The sequence below is a fragment of the Cucurbita pepo genome, chromosome 10, assembly GCF_057944985.1.
Source record: "Cucurbita pepo subsp. pepo isolate OVF chromosome 10, ASM5794498v1, whole genome shotgun sequence".
Taxonomy (NCBI): Eukaryota; Viridiplantae; Streptophyta; class Magnoliopsida; order Cucurbitales; family Cucurbitaceae; genus Cucurbita; species Cucurbita pepo.
In genome coordinates this window covers 19,282,484-19,299,394 of record NC_141807.1, presented here as the reverse complement: position 1 = coordinate 19,299,394, position 16,911 = coordinate 19,282,484, and the positions used below count along the sequence as shown (strand labels likewise).

The 16,911-nt window shown below is 38.1% G+C and overlaps 1 protein-coding gene across 3 annotated transcripts; it reads left to right on the top strand.

Moving 5' to 3' along the window:
- The first annotated feature begins 296 nt into the window (after window positions 1–296).
- LOC111804155 (uncharacterized) lies at window positions 297–16,337 on the top strand. 3 transcript variants are annotated; one of them, XR_002816468.2, is made up of 5 exons: window positions 297–501; window positions 812–1,987; window positions 3,817–3,891; window positions 15,896–16,096; window positions 16,175–16,337. XR_002816468.2 is itself a non-coding variant. In XM_023688861.2 (4 exons), the coding sequence occupies exons 2-4, from the start codon at window positions 1,073–1,075 to the stop codon at window positions 16,010–16,012; spliced, it is 1,107 nt and encodes a 368-aa protein (XP_023544629.1). In that variant the 5' UTR covers window positions 297–501; window positions 812–1,072; the 3' UTR covers window positions 16,013–16,337. The 3 variants fall into 3 exon arrangements, 2 of the variants coding, with proteins under 2 accessions (XP_023544629.1, XP_023544630.1); XM_023688861.2 differs by having other exon boundaries at window positions 15,896–16,337; XM_023688862.2 differs by having other exon boundaries at window positions 775–1,987; window positions 15,896–16,337.
- The last annotated feature ends 574 nt before the right edge of the window (window positions 16,338–16,911 follow it).

Here is a 16,911-nt window from a genome sequence, read left to right as displayed (position 1 = left end):
GAGATTTTTTCGACTCAACCCATATAAACCCGAGATGATTCAACGTGTCTTCCGGTGTCTTCAACCTCTAGCCAATTTTTCGCTTTAACAATTCGTTAGACATAACATTACTCTCATTATGCTTATTTATTTATTTTTTTGTAGTTTTTATTATTAATTAGTCAAAATTGAGTAATCAATAATGAAACATGAAGTGTAAATATATTTTATGAAATATTTAAATATAAAATTTAGAGAAATAAATAAAAAAAATAAAAATAAATAAATAAAAGAACGGTGTTTCTCCTACTGTATGGTGTTGGCAGCATGTCAAGAATCAGTCAATATCGTCGCTAGCAAAATCCCACTCTCTCTCTCTCTCTCTCTCTCTCTCTCTCACTCTCAGGGCATTCGCTTGCCAACCCAAAGGGCAGATGCAGAGTAGATCACGTGAAGGAGAGGGAAGAATTTCAATCACTCGCTGATTTCCCAGCCCTAATTGCAAATTGATTCCTGCAACAGGTCTATCTCTCATTTCTTTGTTTTTACTTTTGCATAATTCTATGGAATCTCGTTTTGATTTCGTTTCAATGCTGTTTCAACTATGGGAATTCGTACTTCTTTTTCCATTTTTCTACGTTGTTTTTGATTAAGGGAGTTTATCTTCAATTTTGAACATTCTCTTTTGGTCGTAATTTGTGGAATTCGAGCGATCTAGTTCTGTTTCTGTTGATGTTTCTTGTTTCTTTCTCGAGGATCTTGCTTGATTTGTTGTTCTTGATTGGAATTGTTCAGTTCAAGTTCACGGTGTGATAAAATTGTTCATTTCTAGGGATTTTGCTCGCCGACGAACACTATTCTGCTGCTTCGCTACATTAGACTGATGGTCGATTCTTAAACTGGGCGGATCGTATAACTTGGTATAGAACTCGTCAGGATGATTGTTTCGTATCCTCAGTTTTCCACTGCTTTGTAGTGATCTTGTCTAATTTTCATTGAGTGCTCGGGGGAATTATGCCGGAATTGGCTGATTATTGGATTTATTGAAGTAGAATGGCTATAATCCCAGAGTAGAACTAGCTTGTTTAAATCTATGTACTCTACGACTGATAATATGGGAAAGGAAAATTTGCTGCAGAGAGTAGATGACAACACTGAAGTGAATGGTTGTTCAACTACTGAGAATGAAGATCTCGGTTGTCAGTCTCGCCATAGTGTAGGCAAGGAATCTGGGGCAAGTTGTCGTGTGTGTCAATGTAGCGAATCTGACAGGAGAGGTGATGCTGTTTTAGGATTTCTAGGCATCACTCCTCCAATAATGGAAGAAAGAAAAAGTGATCGGGATTCTACGTCCGAGAAGCAAAGTCTAGAACATGTTGATGGTTGTTCTGTGCTGAAAAAAAACGTTAAAGGGGATTCTGGTTCGATTAAGTTCATAGGCCCTAATGGGGAGGTTTTCATTTGCAAAGCTGATATTGAAATGGGTTCATGTCATCTTGAAGATGCATTAGTGGAGCTTGGGTGTTCTTGCAAGAGTGACCTTGCTCTTGTACACTATGCATGTGCTCTAAAGTGGTTTGTCAGCCATGGATCAACAGTTTGTGAAATTTGTGGATGTATTGCGGAAAATATTAGAACTGATGACTTTAGAAAGGTTGTGAGTTCTTTAAAAGAATATGAAGCTTTAAGGGAAAGAACTGCTCGTGGGGAACCGAATCCTATGCAGACAATTGCTAGTACCGATATAGATCCTGATGCTGTTGCTGCTGTCCGCAGGCAGCGGCTTAGTGAAATTGCATTGTGGTTTAGTCCTCATAGTTATATTAGCAACAATAACTCTAGTGCAGCCTCCCAGGTTGTTTCTGAACATTTGAATACCATCTCAGAAAATGTCGTTCGTGCCGAAAATCCTGCAACCAGGTGGGCTGTTGAGGGTACTGGAATTCTCCTTGCTACAGGTCTGCTCACCGTTACGCTCGCTTGCCTAATAGCTCCTCGTGTGGGGAAGGTAAGTCTTAGTAGTTGTTTTATATTATAGTAATTCAGATGCATCTTTCTTGTCAATATGGTTCATTTAAATTCTCTTATTTTAAAATTGGAATTCATAGTACTGCAAATTGCAAAATTGGGGTAGAGGAGCAAACTATTGACAAAAATAGGGTAGATTTTTTCATGATGATTGCCATGTCGCCGCTTAGTTGGAAGGGCAAGTGGGTAAATTGTGTATATCGTACTCGAGTTTTAGGCCTTCTTTTTTAGTTTCAAATAATAATCCAATTGTCTTCTATTATGGTTTGCTCGTTCAATGAGTTCTTGTGTTATGTTGAAGACATGGAAACCATCAATACTCCATTAGAGCAACCATCCACCACCAAACCAAAAAACACACAACCTCTACTTAATTCCCCACAAAAAAAAGGGAAAAAAGGAACACATAATCAATCATTTTGTACACAATCAAATTTTAAAGTGGAATAGAAACCTACAAACAAACTCCACAAAAAGTCCACTCCTTGACCGTTCATTTCATCTCTCTACTTCAGTGGTCTTCTTCAAACATTATGTGAGACTCGAGAAAGGAGGTGTACATGAATGGATCGAGACCACATTTGAATGAGAGGGATCATGAGAATAAGATGACTAAGAAAGGCTTAAAAAAATTGAAAGTTACTACCTATACCAACAAGGTGCACCTTTCTTTTCTGTAGCTCAATCATATGAACTAAGTTAAGTGTGCTTTGCTTGAAGCGATTCTAAGTTGGGTGACATGGTAATTCTCCTAGGATGCATGTGAGTAAGGACAAAACATGCGGGAAGGTCTCGTCTTGGTTTGTAGGGATATTCTTCACTCTTAGAAGCAAGGAGTAAGTAACGTGACCATGTCGCAAAAGAATGTTAAGACCATCACGTGCTGAATTTGGATTCTGAATTCTGATTTGAATCTTGGGAATAGGTCATTACAAATGATACTAGAGCGATATCTCTCCCAATAAGATGTGGTTTGTGGACGAACCAAAGCGGAAACTGGTGGGCATGTGACACCTGAATCAAAGAGTGGTACATGAATGAACCGAGACCACATCTGAATGAGAGCGATCATGGGAATAGGATAACTAAGAAAGATTTAAAAGAATTGAAAGTCACTACCTATACCAATAAGGTGCACCTTCCTTTTCGGTGGCTCAATCATATGAACTCCATAGTTAAGCATGCTTTACTTCGAGCAATTCTAAGTTGGGTGACTTCTTGGGAATTCTCCTAGTGTAACGACCTGCTTTTTGAGGGACTCAAGTCATGGACCGTTACTCACTAATGTAAAATAAGTAAAAATGTGTAAAATTTAAAATCTTAAACACGTGCATGCACATATGAAATTCATTTAAAATAGTAATGAGATTTTTTGATTTAACAATGGATAAACGGAGACCATCAAAATAGAATATTACAATTAAAGCTAATTGGCGAGCTTATTGTTATAACTTGGGTTTGTTTGGGGGTAGAGTTCCTCCTTGCCATTGGGGATGAATATGCCAAAGGTTGCTATTAAGGATAACTCAAATTTATGGATATATCAGACACATATTTTAATATCGAAGGCTATTATTGATAAATTACTCTTAGTAACAGTAGAGTTTATATTTTATTAAGACAATTTTTTAAGAACATTAACAAATATATAATTGCCAATATAAAATTGAATCGACCATATGTCGTCGTTAGTTTCTCTTTGGAGTGCCAATGCTATGGGGTTTTGTAATTGTTCCATTCATTGATATCCTTTGATCGCGCTAGATTTCTTTCTTGAAATACCTCTTAAAGAATTTTATTTTGGTGCAGAAAACTGCAAAAAGTGGCCTTCATATTCTTCTCGGAGGAGTTTGTGCGTTAACAGTAGTGGTTTTCTTCCGCTTTGTGAGTATAACGCATTTTATTTGGCCATGAACTTGTTTTTGTGGCATCTTTTTTTTACTTTTATCATAGGAAACATTTTATTCATTAGTAACGCATTGATTAGGTAGAATGGACTAAAGGTCTCACTCAAATATAGTTGTCGGGTGTCATAATCACAATCATGTGGCAGCAAGACGATGATTGTGCGATACTTGTTCTAACTCAATGAACAAGTCAGCCGTGTGAAAGTCGAATTTTGTGGACAATCTTAATGTATGGTCGAGCCTTGGGTCATGTTTGAGAGAAATGTTTTATAAAACGTTAGCGAGGAAATGAGTGGAGAACAATTTGAAAGAAATCAATATTATAGGTTAAAATTGAATAAGCAACAACGATGACTTGATAGCTTAGAACCCGGATAGGAAGAATAGACAACTAGTCACATACTCCTATAGTACATTTTGGGGCATTTTAGCCATGTAGGTGTAGACATGATTTTTGTGAATGACCATATACACCTCTGTATTGATATAACAAGATAGTAAATACCTAACTAGCATGATAGTAAGGAGAAGGGGTTTGGAAAGGGCATGAGGCCCTGGGTTGTTAGTGTTGAGATATGATTCAAAGTATTCAAAATGAAGATATGATTTGAAGTAGTTGAGATATGATTCAAATATTCAAATATTCAAACTACCAAGATTTTAGGAGATTTTAGGAGATTGTTAGTAGATTTGAATTTATCTAGATTTCCATGATTTACTATTTCTGGTTCAGTGTATTAGGTATAAATACTCAATTGTGTAACCCTCTAGGCATCAAGTCAGTAGACATTAATAAAGCACTGCAGCTTCTATCTATTTTATCTATTCCTATCTCTTTCACTATCCCTCTTTCCAACAATTTTGGTATCAGAGCCAAGTTCGTTCGACACGAGGGCGAGTGATTATTTTCTTTCACAAAACAAAAATGGCAGTAGTTGGTTTTTCTTTCTTTACACCGTTGTTGCCAATCTTTAATGGTGAGAAGTATGAGTGGTGGAGCATCAAGATGAAGACCTTGCTCAGATCGCAGGAGCTATGGGACTTGGTGGAGTACGGGTTCGTTGATATATCACAACCCACAATTGAAGAAAAGGAGACACTAAGCGAAACCAAGAAAAATGATGTCAACGCTCTATTCATTATTCAGCAAGCAGTTCATGAGACTATCTTTTCACGAATTGCAGCAGCAACCACATCAAAGCAAGCATGGTCAATTCTACAGGAGGAGTTTCAGGGAGATTCAGAAGTCATAACAGTGAAATTTCAATCTTTAAGACGTAATTTTGAAACTTTGCTCATGATGAATGGCGAATCAATTGCTGATTTTTTGTCCAGAACAATGGCAATAGTCAGTCAGATGCGTACCTATGGAGAGAAAATTTCAGACGAAACAATTGTTGCAAAGGTGTTGAGAAGCTTGACTCCAAAGTTTGACCATGTGGTGACTACTATAGAAGAAGCTACTAAGGATCTATCAATACTCTCCGTTGATAAACTGATGGGCTCGCTTCAGGCTCATGAGGCAAGAATCAATAGAGCATCAGAAAGAAACGAAGAAAAGGCACTACAAGTGAAGGAGACAACCAATAACGAAAGAGAAAATATTCATTTAGCAGGTAGAAGTCGTGGAAGAGGAGGATTTCGCAACTTCCATGGTGGTCGTGATAACAGGTGGAGAAGTGATGGACAGAGACAATTCAATGAACAAAGGAATGTCATACAATGTTACCATTGTAGAAGGTATGGTCACACAAAATCTGATTGTTGGTATAAAAATCAACGAATGAATTTTGCAGCAGAGAATGAAGAAGAAGAAGAAAAGTTGTTTGTGGCGTGCATGGATACTAATCCAGAAAAAGGTAACTTATGGTTTGTTGATAGCGGATGCTCGAACCATATGACAGGCACCAAATCCTTATTCAAAGAGCTTGATGAGACGCAAAAGATTAAGGTGCAACTTGGAAATACAAAAGAGATGCAAGTTGAAGGAAAAGGTACAGTGAAAGTCGAAACCAGTCACGGTAAGATAAAACAATTAGATAATGTTCAATTTGTACCTGATTTAGGGTACAATTTATTGAGTGTTGGACAATTGATGACCAGAGGACACTCAGTTCTATTTGATGATAACACATGTGTCATCACAGATAAGAAATCAGGCCATAAAGTTGAAATTGCCATGACTTCAAATAAGATGTTTCCACTTGATGTTTCTAACATGGAGGATTTTGCTCTTACTGCTAGCATGAAAGATGATTCAACATTATGGCATCTCAGATATGGACATCTTCATATGAACGGCCTGAAAATACTCAGGGATAAAGGTATGGTTTTCGGATTACCAAGAATTGACTCAACTAATTTATGTGAAGGATGCATTTATGGCAAGCAGACTAGGAAGTTCTTTCCTGTTGGAAAAGCTAAAAGAGCTTCACATTATCTAGAACTAATTCATGCTGATTTATGTGGGCCAATGCAAACGAAGTCCTTGGGTGGAAGTATATACTTTTTACTATTCGTTGATGACTATAGTCGCATGAGCTGGGTTTACTTCCTACAACATAAGTCGGAAACTTTTCAGAAGTTCCAGATTTTTAAAGCTATGGTAGAGAACCAAAGTGGCTGTCACATTAAAGTTCTTCGCACAGACAGAGGTGGCGAGTTCGTATCTAAAGATTTCAATCTCTTTTGTGAAGAAGAGGGCATCCAAAGGGAATTAACAGCTCCCTACACTCCAGAACAGAATGGAATCGCTGAACGAAAAAATCGAACTATTGTGGAGATGGCAAGAAGTATGTTACAAGCAAGGAGACTTCCAAACCAATTTTGGGCCGAAGCCGTAGCAACATCTGTTTATCTATTAAACATCTCACCAACAAAGGCGGTTATGAATCGAACTCCTTATGAAGCATGGCATGGAAGGAAACCATCTGTAAGTCATTTACGAATCTTTGGTTGTGTTGCTTATGCTTTGAAACATCCTCAAACTCGTCAAAAGCTTGATGAAAAATCTGAAAAATGCATTTTCATTGGCTATTGTACTCAATCAAAGGCATATAAACTATACAACCCCGTTAGTGAAAAGATTTTAGTTAGAAGGGATGTAATATTTAATGAAAACGTGAGTTGGGATTGGAGTAAAGAACAGGAGCAGCAAAAGATTACAGTTGAAGTTTCCCCAAATGAAGAGACAAGGGTCAACTCCAGTGCATCTCCCAGTGCATCCACTGCAACACAAAGTGTGTCAAATTCATCATCTTCAGAATCACTTAACAGCAATTCCTCTCTTGAAGAACTTTCAGATGAGACACCTCCAAGGAAGTATAAATCTTTAGCTGACATATATGCATCATGTCAATTTGCTCTTACTGTTTCAGACCCTATGAATTATGAAGAAGCAACTGAAGACGGGAAGAAAGCCATGACAGTAGAGATGCAGTCCTTTAAGAAAGATGAAACATGGGATATGGTTTACCTACCAAACGAAAAGTTTTATGGAGATTTACAAGAAGAGGTTTATGTAACACCGCTAGAGGGATTCATAAAGAAAGACAAAGAAACAAAGGTATACAAGTTGAGACAGACATTGTACGGGTTAAAGCAGACATACTTACGAAGGCCTTGTCAGAAGAAAAGCTCTGTACTTACATCTGCAACTTTGAATCATGGGGGAGTGTTGAGATATGATTCAAAGTATTCAAAATGAAGATATGATTTGAAGTAGTTGAGATATGATTCAAATATTCAAATATTCAAACTACCAAGATTTTAGGAGATTTTAGGAGATTGTTAGTAGATTTGAATTTATCTAGATTTGCATGATTTACTATTTCTGGTTCAGTGTATTAGGTATAAATACTCAATTGTGTAACCCTCTAGGCATCAAGTCAGTAGACATTAATAAAGCACTGCAGCTTCTATCTATTTTATCTATTCCTATCTCTTTCACTATCCCTCTTTCCAACAGTTAGGTTAGGGAGCTTGCTGCCTATTTATAGCTTAGTCAATGCTTATACATAATAAAGTTATATATGGTAAATGACGTATAAGTAAATTGTTATAAATAGTAAATAACTATGTATAGTAAAATGCTATACTCGGTAAAACTATATATGGTATAACTATTTACCATATATGGTAGATAGTGATATATAGGAGATGATTATCTGGTAAAGCTAAATATAGTAAACTGAACCCCATATATATATATATATATATATTATCTCCTTAGACAGAGCTTTGAGTACATGCTGAAGTCATCAATATAAACCTCTAGCCAATATTCCTCCTTGCAATTTCTCTCTCCTGTTCTCTGTGTTCATTTAGATCGAGTGTGTGCGTTGTTGTGCGATCCTAACAATTGGTATCAGATTAGACGAAATTCACCACGATCTGTGAAGATGGAAAGCTTAAAGATTGGAATTGAGAACTTCGATGGATTCGATTTTGGTTTCTGGAAGATGCAGATTGAAGATTATCTGTACCAGAAATATCTTTACGAACCCCTGTTGGGGGTGAAGTCGGATACCATAACCACTGAACAGTGGAAGCTCAAGGATCGACAAACCTTAGGGTTGATCTAGTTGACGCTATCCCGAAACGTGACGTTCAACATCATCAAGGAGAAGACCTTCACGAACCCTTGTTGGGGGTGAAGCCGGATACCATGACCACTGAACAGTGGAAGCTCAAGGATCGACAAGCCTTAGGGTTGATCCAGTTGACACTATCCGAAACGTGACGTTCAACATCATCAAGGAGAAGACAATGTCAGATTTGTTGAAAGCGCTGTCGAATATGTATGAAAAATCGTTGGCTATGAACAAAGGTGTATTAGTTGCGGAGATTGTTCAATCTATAGATATCTGAAGGTGAATCTGTTGCTGATCATATAAATGAACTCAATATGATTGCAAGTCAACTGAGTTCGGTGGAAATTAATTTCGAGGATGAAATTAAAGCGTTGATTTTGATGTCATTTTTACCTGAGTCATGGGATACTGTTGTTGCCGCAATCAACAGTTCCCCGAGGGTCTGATAAACTGAAGTTTGATGAAATTTGAGATGTAGTTCTTAATGAAAGTATTCGCAAACGAGAAATTGGAGACTATCGGGCAATACTCTCAGTGTTGATCGAAGGGGAAGAAGTAAATCAAAGAGCCCAAACAAACATGGGCGATCAAAATCAAAGAATCGAGGAAAATCTCCAAACAAACCCAACGTAACGTGTTGGAGCTGTGGAGAAAAAAAGGCACTTTCGGACAGATTGTACGAAATTGAAGAAGAAGCAGAATCATAAATCTGGAGATGATGATGGTTCTACATATACAACAGAAGATACTGAGGATGCTTTAATCTTTAGTGTGGATAGCTCGACTGAATCTTGGATTTTGGATTCAGGTGCATCGTTCCATTCGTCTCCAAGTAAGGAATTGTTTCGAAATTTCAAATCAGGAGATTTCGGGAAGGTGTATCTTGCCGACAACAAAACCTTAGAGATTGAAGGGAAGGGAGATGTCTCCATACAAACTCCAGTAGTAAATTAGTGGACATTACAAGACGTCAGATATATTCTTGGTCTCAAGAAGAACCTGATCTCTATTGGTTAGTGGATAGCACAGGCTATGCAACAAAGTTTAGAAAGAGTTCGTAGAAGATTGTGAAGGGTGTCATGGTTGCATGTGGCACACAATTCGGAACCTTATACACTACTGCAAAGTGTATAAATATGGTTGCTGTTGCTGAGAGTGCTTCTAATTCAAGTCTACGTCGCAATAGACTTGGACATATGAGCGTCAAAGGAATGAAGATTCTAACTGCGAAAGGAGTTTTTGAAGGCCTAAAATCTGTTGATATGGGTCTTTGTGGAGCTGTGTTATGGACGAACAGAAACGAGTTAGCTTCACAAAGGCTGCCAGAGAATCGAATAAAGTGCGGTTGGAAATGGTCCATACTGACGTTTGGGGACCATCTCCAGTTTCATCACTTGGTGGATCAAAGTTCTACGTCATCTTCATCGATGATTTCAGCAGGAAGGTATGAGTTTATTTTTTGAAACACAAGTCAGATGTGTTTATCACCTTCAAGAAGTGGAAAATGAAGTTGAAAATCAGACCAGCTTGAACATTAAATGCCTGAGGTCTGACAATGGTGGAGAGTACAACAAATCAGAGTTTAAAACATTTTGTGCCGCTGAGGGAATTGGATTTATATGAGAACAATTTCCAGTAAGGCAAGACAAAATGGTGTGCAAAAAGGATGAACAGAACATTGAATGAGCGAGCAAGAAACATGAGGATTCATTCTGGACTACCAAAGGCATTTTGGGCTGATGCTATGAACACAACCACCTATTTGAAAGAACTCAAGTACTCTCACTTGAGAATTTTTGGTTGTACTGCGTATGTTCACGTTGATCCAGAGAAGAGAGACAAGCTTGATGCTAAGGCTGTGAAGTGCTACTTTATAGGCTATGACTCTGACATGTTCGGCTACAAGTTTTGGGATGACAAGAATAGGAAAATCCTAAGACATTGTGACGACCTTTCATGAAAATGTCCTGTACAAGGACAGAGAGAAGATAAACTCTGAGACTACGAAGCAAATGGGAGTTGAGCTTGAGTGGCCAGAAAACTCACATAGTGATATTACGACAGAAGCTCAAGAAACTCCTGATATGGTTGCTGAAGAACCAGACGTGGAGCAAGTTACACCTGAGCAGGTGTTGAGGAGATCATCCAGAACTATGAGAGCACCAAATAGATATTCACCTTCATTACATTACCTGTTGCTGACTGACGGAGGAGAACTAGAGTCCTTTGATGAGGCCCTACAGGGGGAAGATTCAACCAAGTGGGAGCAAGCTATGGATGATGAGATGAGCTCACTTGAAAAGAATAATACGTGGGCGATGACTGAGTTACCTACAGGAAAGAGAGCTCTGTTGAACAAATGGGTGTTCAAAATCAAGGGGGAACCAGATGGCAAAAGGAGTTTCAAGGCTCGGTTAGTAGTTAAAGGATATTCACAAAGGAAAGACATTGATTATGCTGAGATCTTTTTTCCGGTTGTGAAATTAACTACTATCCGAATTCTGTTGAGCATTGTTGCATTGGAGAATTTGCACCATGAGCAAATGGATGTAAAAACAACCAAAAGGATTTGTAGCTCCAGGCAAGGAGCACATGGTGTGTAAGCTCAATAAGAGTTTGTATGGACTGAAACAAACACTAGGACAGTGGTACAAGAAGTTTGACTTCTTCATGTGCAAGAGCAGTTTCCATAGGAGTGAAAATGATTAGTGTTGTTACCTCAAGAAATACACTGATTCTTATGTGTTTCTACTCCTGTACGTGGATGATATACTGATTGTTGGATCCATCATGAGGGAGATAAACTACCTGAAGGCGAGCATGTCTTCAGTATTTGAGATGAAAGATTTGGGTGCAGCGAAGCAGATTCTTAGGATGAAGATTTCTCGAGATAGATTTGCTGACACATTAAATCTATTTTAGGAGCAGTACTTTGAGAATGTGTTGTCCAAATTCAGGATGAATGATGCTAAACTCAAGACTACCCCTTTGGCAAATCGTATTAAATTGTCAAAGGGGCAATCTCCTAAGACAGTTGAGGAATGTGAGCACATGACATTAGTTCCGTACGCTTTTGCAGTTGGGAGTTTGATGTATGCTATGGTCTGCATTAGACCTGATATAACACATGCAGTGGAATGTTAGAAAGTACATGGTAAACCCAGGGAAATAATATTAGGAAGCTGTGAAGTGACTTCTGAGATATCTAAGAGGTGCATCCAATACTTCACTTTGTTATGACAAGGTTTTGTGGATGCTGATCTGTGGAGATGTAGACTCTAGCAAGAGCACATCTGGATATATCTACACTATAGATGGAACAACAGTGAGTTGGATGTCCAAGCTTCAGAAATGCATTGCTCTTTCATATACTGAGGTTGAGTACATGACAATAGCTGAAGCTGGAAAGTTGATGATTTGGATGATAGACTATCTAGATGAATTAGGCAAGAAGCAGTGCAAGAAGATTTTTTATACAGATAGTCAGAGTGTCATACAGTTGGTGAAGAACCTAATCTATCATTCAAAGATAAAACACATCAGAAGGCAATACTATTTCACTTGCAGGTTAGTGGAAGAAGGTGATATGTGTTTGGAGAATATAGAGGGTGCAAAAAATCCAGCAGACATGTTGACAAAATGTGTTAAGGTTGGAAAATTGAGGTTGTGCAAAGCCTTAATTGGTACGGTGTAGTGAAGATGCTGATGGTCGTTTGAGAATGAAATTCTTGGTTGACTGGATCAGTCTTCAAATGGGAGAATTGTTAGGTTATGGAGTCTGCCGCTTATTTATAGCTTAGTCAACGGTTATACATAGTAAAGCTATATATGGTAAATGACATGTAAAGTAAATTGTCATAAATAGTAAATAGCTATGTATAGTAAAAAGTTATATTCGGTAAAACTATGTATGATAGATAGTTATATATAGTAGATGATTATATCTGGTAAAACTATATATAGTAAACTGAACCATATATATATCCCCTTAGGCAGAGCTTTGAAAATATATTTTATGTATTCTCTGTATTCTGTCTTACTGTACATACCTAAAGTCATCAATATAAATCTTTAGCCAATATTCCTCCTTGCAATTTCTCTCTCCTGTTCTTTGTGTTCATCTAGATCGAGTGTGTGCATTGTTGTGCGATCCTAACATGGGTAACACGCCCTAGACAAGCATGACTGGGACATTCGACACGTGATCACAGACAATACACCTTGGACAAGCATGACTGTGACATCTTCCCCCACTCAATTGGTTGACGTCTCTATCATTCGACTCTCCATGAACTCAATGATGTAAGATGAGACTGACTTCAGATCTCTCGACGTGCTTCCAGTTGATCTCAGCATTAAGGATCGCATAACAATGCACACACTTGATCTAGATGAACACAAAGAACAAGAGAGAGAAAATGCAAGGAGAACTCTGACTAAAAAGGTTTGTATTGATGACTTCAGGTATGTACACCATAGAGAATACAAAGAGTACATAAAGTACATTTTCAAAGCTTTGCCTGATGGGATGGGATATATATGGTTCAGCTTACTATATATATAGCTTTACCATATATAACCACTACTATATATAACTATCTACCATATATAGCTTTATCGGATATAGATTTTTACTATACATAGCTATTTACTATTTATGAAAATTTACTTTATATGTCATTTACCATATATAGCTTTACTATGTATAACCGTTGACTAATCTATAAATAAGCAGCATACTCCATAACCTAACAGGACCCCCTTGTCTATGAAGCAGCACGAGGGCCCTTGACTATGGTCGTTCTTGTTGTGAGGTTTCCACCATGGAGTTCTACCTCTCTGTTGGGAGCATTCACCATCCCTTCCTCCATCTTCGAGTTTGTCACCTCCTTACCTTTGGTTGGGGAGTTAGATAAGTAATTTCTATTACTCCCATTTGCAGAAGCCTGATTCCGCTTTACCTCTTGGGATTGATTGTTGCTATAGTCAAACAATCGTTCAACTGTAGCATAGGCCGTGGAAAGATCTTGAACTATGTTCGTAGAGCGTGGTCTTGGTCCATGGCTTCAGCCCCTCAATAAAACTGAAGACCTTATCTTTGTCGGATATGTCATGAATATCCAATGTAAACCTAGAAAACTGCTTAACGTAGTCTCAGAAATTTCCAATATGCTTCCGCTCCTTTTAACTTCCTTCTTACTATTATCTCAACATTATCTGGGAAGAACGTGAGCGGAGTTCTTGTTTTAAGTTCTCCCAAGTATCCACCGTCCATCAACCATCTTGAATGTCTATTTACTTGAATCTTCGTTACAACTTTGCATCATAGATTTATACTTGCACATAGATTACAATGTTAATTTGCAATTGTTTAGGCACATCTAGAAGCTTATTTAACTGCCCTTCCTTGATTTTCTTTCTCTTCATTGATTTTCTTTCTCAAACGTTGTGCTTATGGAGGGGTGGCTGAACTATTCTGATGCGCTGGAACTCTTTTATGAGCTTGTTTGTTGTTTGGTATAGCTTATAGTGATTGGATGATGTAGCTGGCCGAGCCTTCTTGGTCTCATCATTATCAGACTCATTTGAATTTCTTTTTCTCTTCAAGTTGAGATTGGTCTAGGGTAGGTTGATTGATATTGCCTGAACTTCTTCTCTATCGATAGGGTTCATTTGTCTTCCGAATCTCAACTTCATTGCTTGGCATTTCCTTAAAGACGAAGTTTCTGAATGATTGTTCCATTCTTGGCCATATACTCGTTTATTAAAGATACGAGTGAAGTTGAGGTTGAAGCTGTTAGTACGTTGATTCCTTGCTGATTGTTGCGTTGAAAATTTTCTCGGTGTTGTAGAATGGAAACATTTGAGTTAGTGTTAAGCCAGGAAGATGTAATTGTAATAGCTCAAGCCCACCGCTCGCAAATATTGTCATTTTTGGGCTTTTTGTTTTGGGCTTTTCCTCAAGGTTCATAAAACCGTCATCCAGGGAGAGGTTTCCACAATCCACCTCCCTTCGAGGCCCAGTGTCCTCGTTGGCACTCGTTCCCTTCTTCAATCAATGTGGGATCAATTCACTCCCTTTTGAAGCTCAGCGTCCTTGCTGGCACACTACCTCCTGTCCACCCCCCTTCAGGGTTTAACCTCCTTGATGGCACGTCGCCCGATGTCAGCTCTGATACAATTTGTAATAGTCCAAGCCACTGCTAGCAGATATTATCTTCTCTCGGTTTTCCCTTTTAGGATTCCCCTTAAAACTTTTAGAACGCGTTTGTGAGAGGTTTTCACACCCTTATAAAGAATGTTTTGTTCTCCTCCTCAATCAATATGAGATCTCACAGTAATGGTCTACTTACGTGAAGTAGACACTAACGCGTTAGGATGGTTTTGATTCCCTCCCAAAAAATTGGGGTGATGTCTGTTGCAAGTGTTGTTGAATAGATTATTTTGGTTATTATTTGGCTGCCTCCACATTATAAATTGACTCTGAATTAGATGGACAACTTTTTCCAACGTGTGGTTGTAGATGGAATATGCACGACAGTTGGCTACTTGGTTTTTACCGAGAGAACTGTGGGCTGCGTTGACATTGACTTCACCAAGTTAGTTAATGCAGCCATCTGATGTACTTGAAAACTTCTTGTGCTGGATTGAATAGGAAGCTTTCTCTTATCTTAGGCAGATCCCTATTCATACTTATTCTTGGCGATGGTTTTTACCGAGAAGCCTTTAAGTAAACTTGTGAGATCCCACGTTGGTTAGAGAGGGGAACAAAGCATTCCTTATAAGGGTATGAAAACCTCTCTCAAGTAGACGCGTTTTAAAATCGTGAGACTGACGGCGATACGTAACGGGCCAAAATGGACAATATCTGCTAGCGGTGGGCTTGAGCTGTTACAAATGGTATCAGAGCCAGACACCGGATGGTATGCCAAAAAGGACGTTGGTCTCCCAATGAGGGTGTATTGTGATATCCCACATCGGTTAGAGAGGGGAACGAACCATTCCTTGTAAGGGTGTGGAAACCTCTCCTTAGTAGACGCGTTTTAAAACTGTGAAGCTGACGGCGATACGTAATGGGTCAAATTGGACAATATTTAATAGTGGTGGGCTTGAGCTGTTACAAAACTACACGTAAGAATCAACAAAAGGTGAATCCTTATCTTCAAGGATCGGTAGATTTCTTCAATGGGATATTTTAAAATTCTCAAGTAATAGTAAAAATATGGTATACTTGTATACGTATATACTCGAAGTCCACATTGAAGGGTTGTGTACCCATTCGTCGCATTAATCGTTTAACATACTTTTACATCGGCATTAATCGTAAAAGGAGATAGTTCGAGAAACCTCAGCTGCAATTCTTGACATTTATTCTTTCCATTTCTGCAGTTTGTGCTTACCAGAATAAAATATGGACCTGCACGATACTGGGCCATTTTGTTCGTCTTTTGGTTCCTAGTGTTCGGCATTTGGGCGTCGAGGACACACAGTGCCCATACGACGTAACCGAGTACGTTATGTACATTCTATTTGGCTGTTTTTCGCTCTCCACTTCAAGGCGATATAGAAGAGTTTGATACCTTCTTTGAGGTACTAATATCATGATATATATACATATATATATATATATATATTCCTGCAGGGTTTTGATTTTATGTTGTATTTTAGGTTGTACTGAGTGTAAAGTTCACATTGAGAAAGGTATATAAGTATCCAACAGGATACAACATACCCTTCAGCTGTATTCCCTTGACATTAGAGCTGAGCATTTTTTTCTTTCATTTGTTAGAAGGATCTTTGATTCTTTTAAAATTTTGGTAAATTTCTCTCATTGGTGGATGATTTGATTATACGTTTCTAGCTAGATATCGAACCAGATCAGTTACTGCCTCCTGTTGGTAAATTATCGTTGGTTCGATCTCGTCGGTTCGATAGTTTAGTCTCAGTTAGTCAGTTTCTCCCGATACTTATCTTGTCTGGCTTTTTTTTTTTTTTGTTAAGTATAATATACAAATATTATGGAGTCTGAATTTTGGAGCGGTCTGATTGCATGATTACTGAAATTAGTGTTTTTTTTCATGAGTTCAAATTACACCTTGATCATTCTGTTCGAATAGTTGATGGACCTTTCGTTGAAGTTACATGAACATCGTCAATAAAATTGTCAAATGATGTCGTATTCTCAACTATTTTTTGTGTTCCTAAATTGAATGTAACTTATGTTTTTTTTGTTCTTCGTGTTCTAAAATGGTGGATGATTTGACTATAAGTTTCTAGCTAGATATCGAACCAGATCAGTTACTACCTCCGGTTGGTAAATTATCGTTGGTTCAATCTCATCAGTTCGATAATTTGGTCTCAGTTAGTCAATTTCTCCCAACACTTATCTTGCCTGGCTTTTTTTT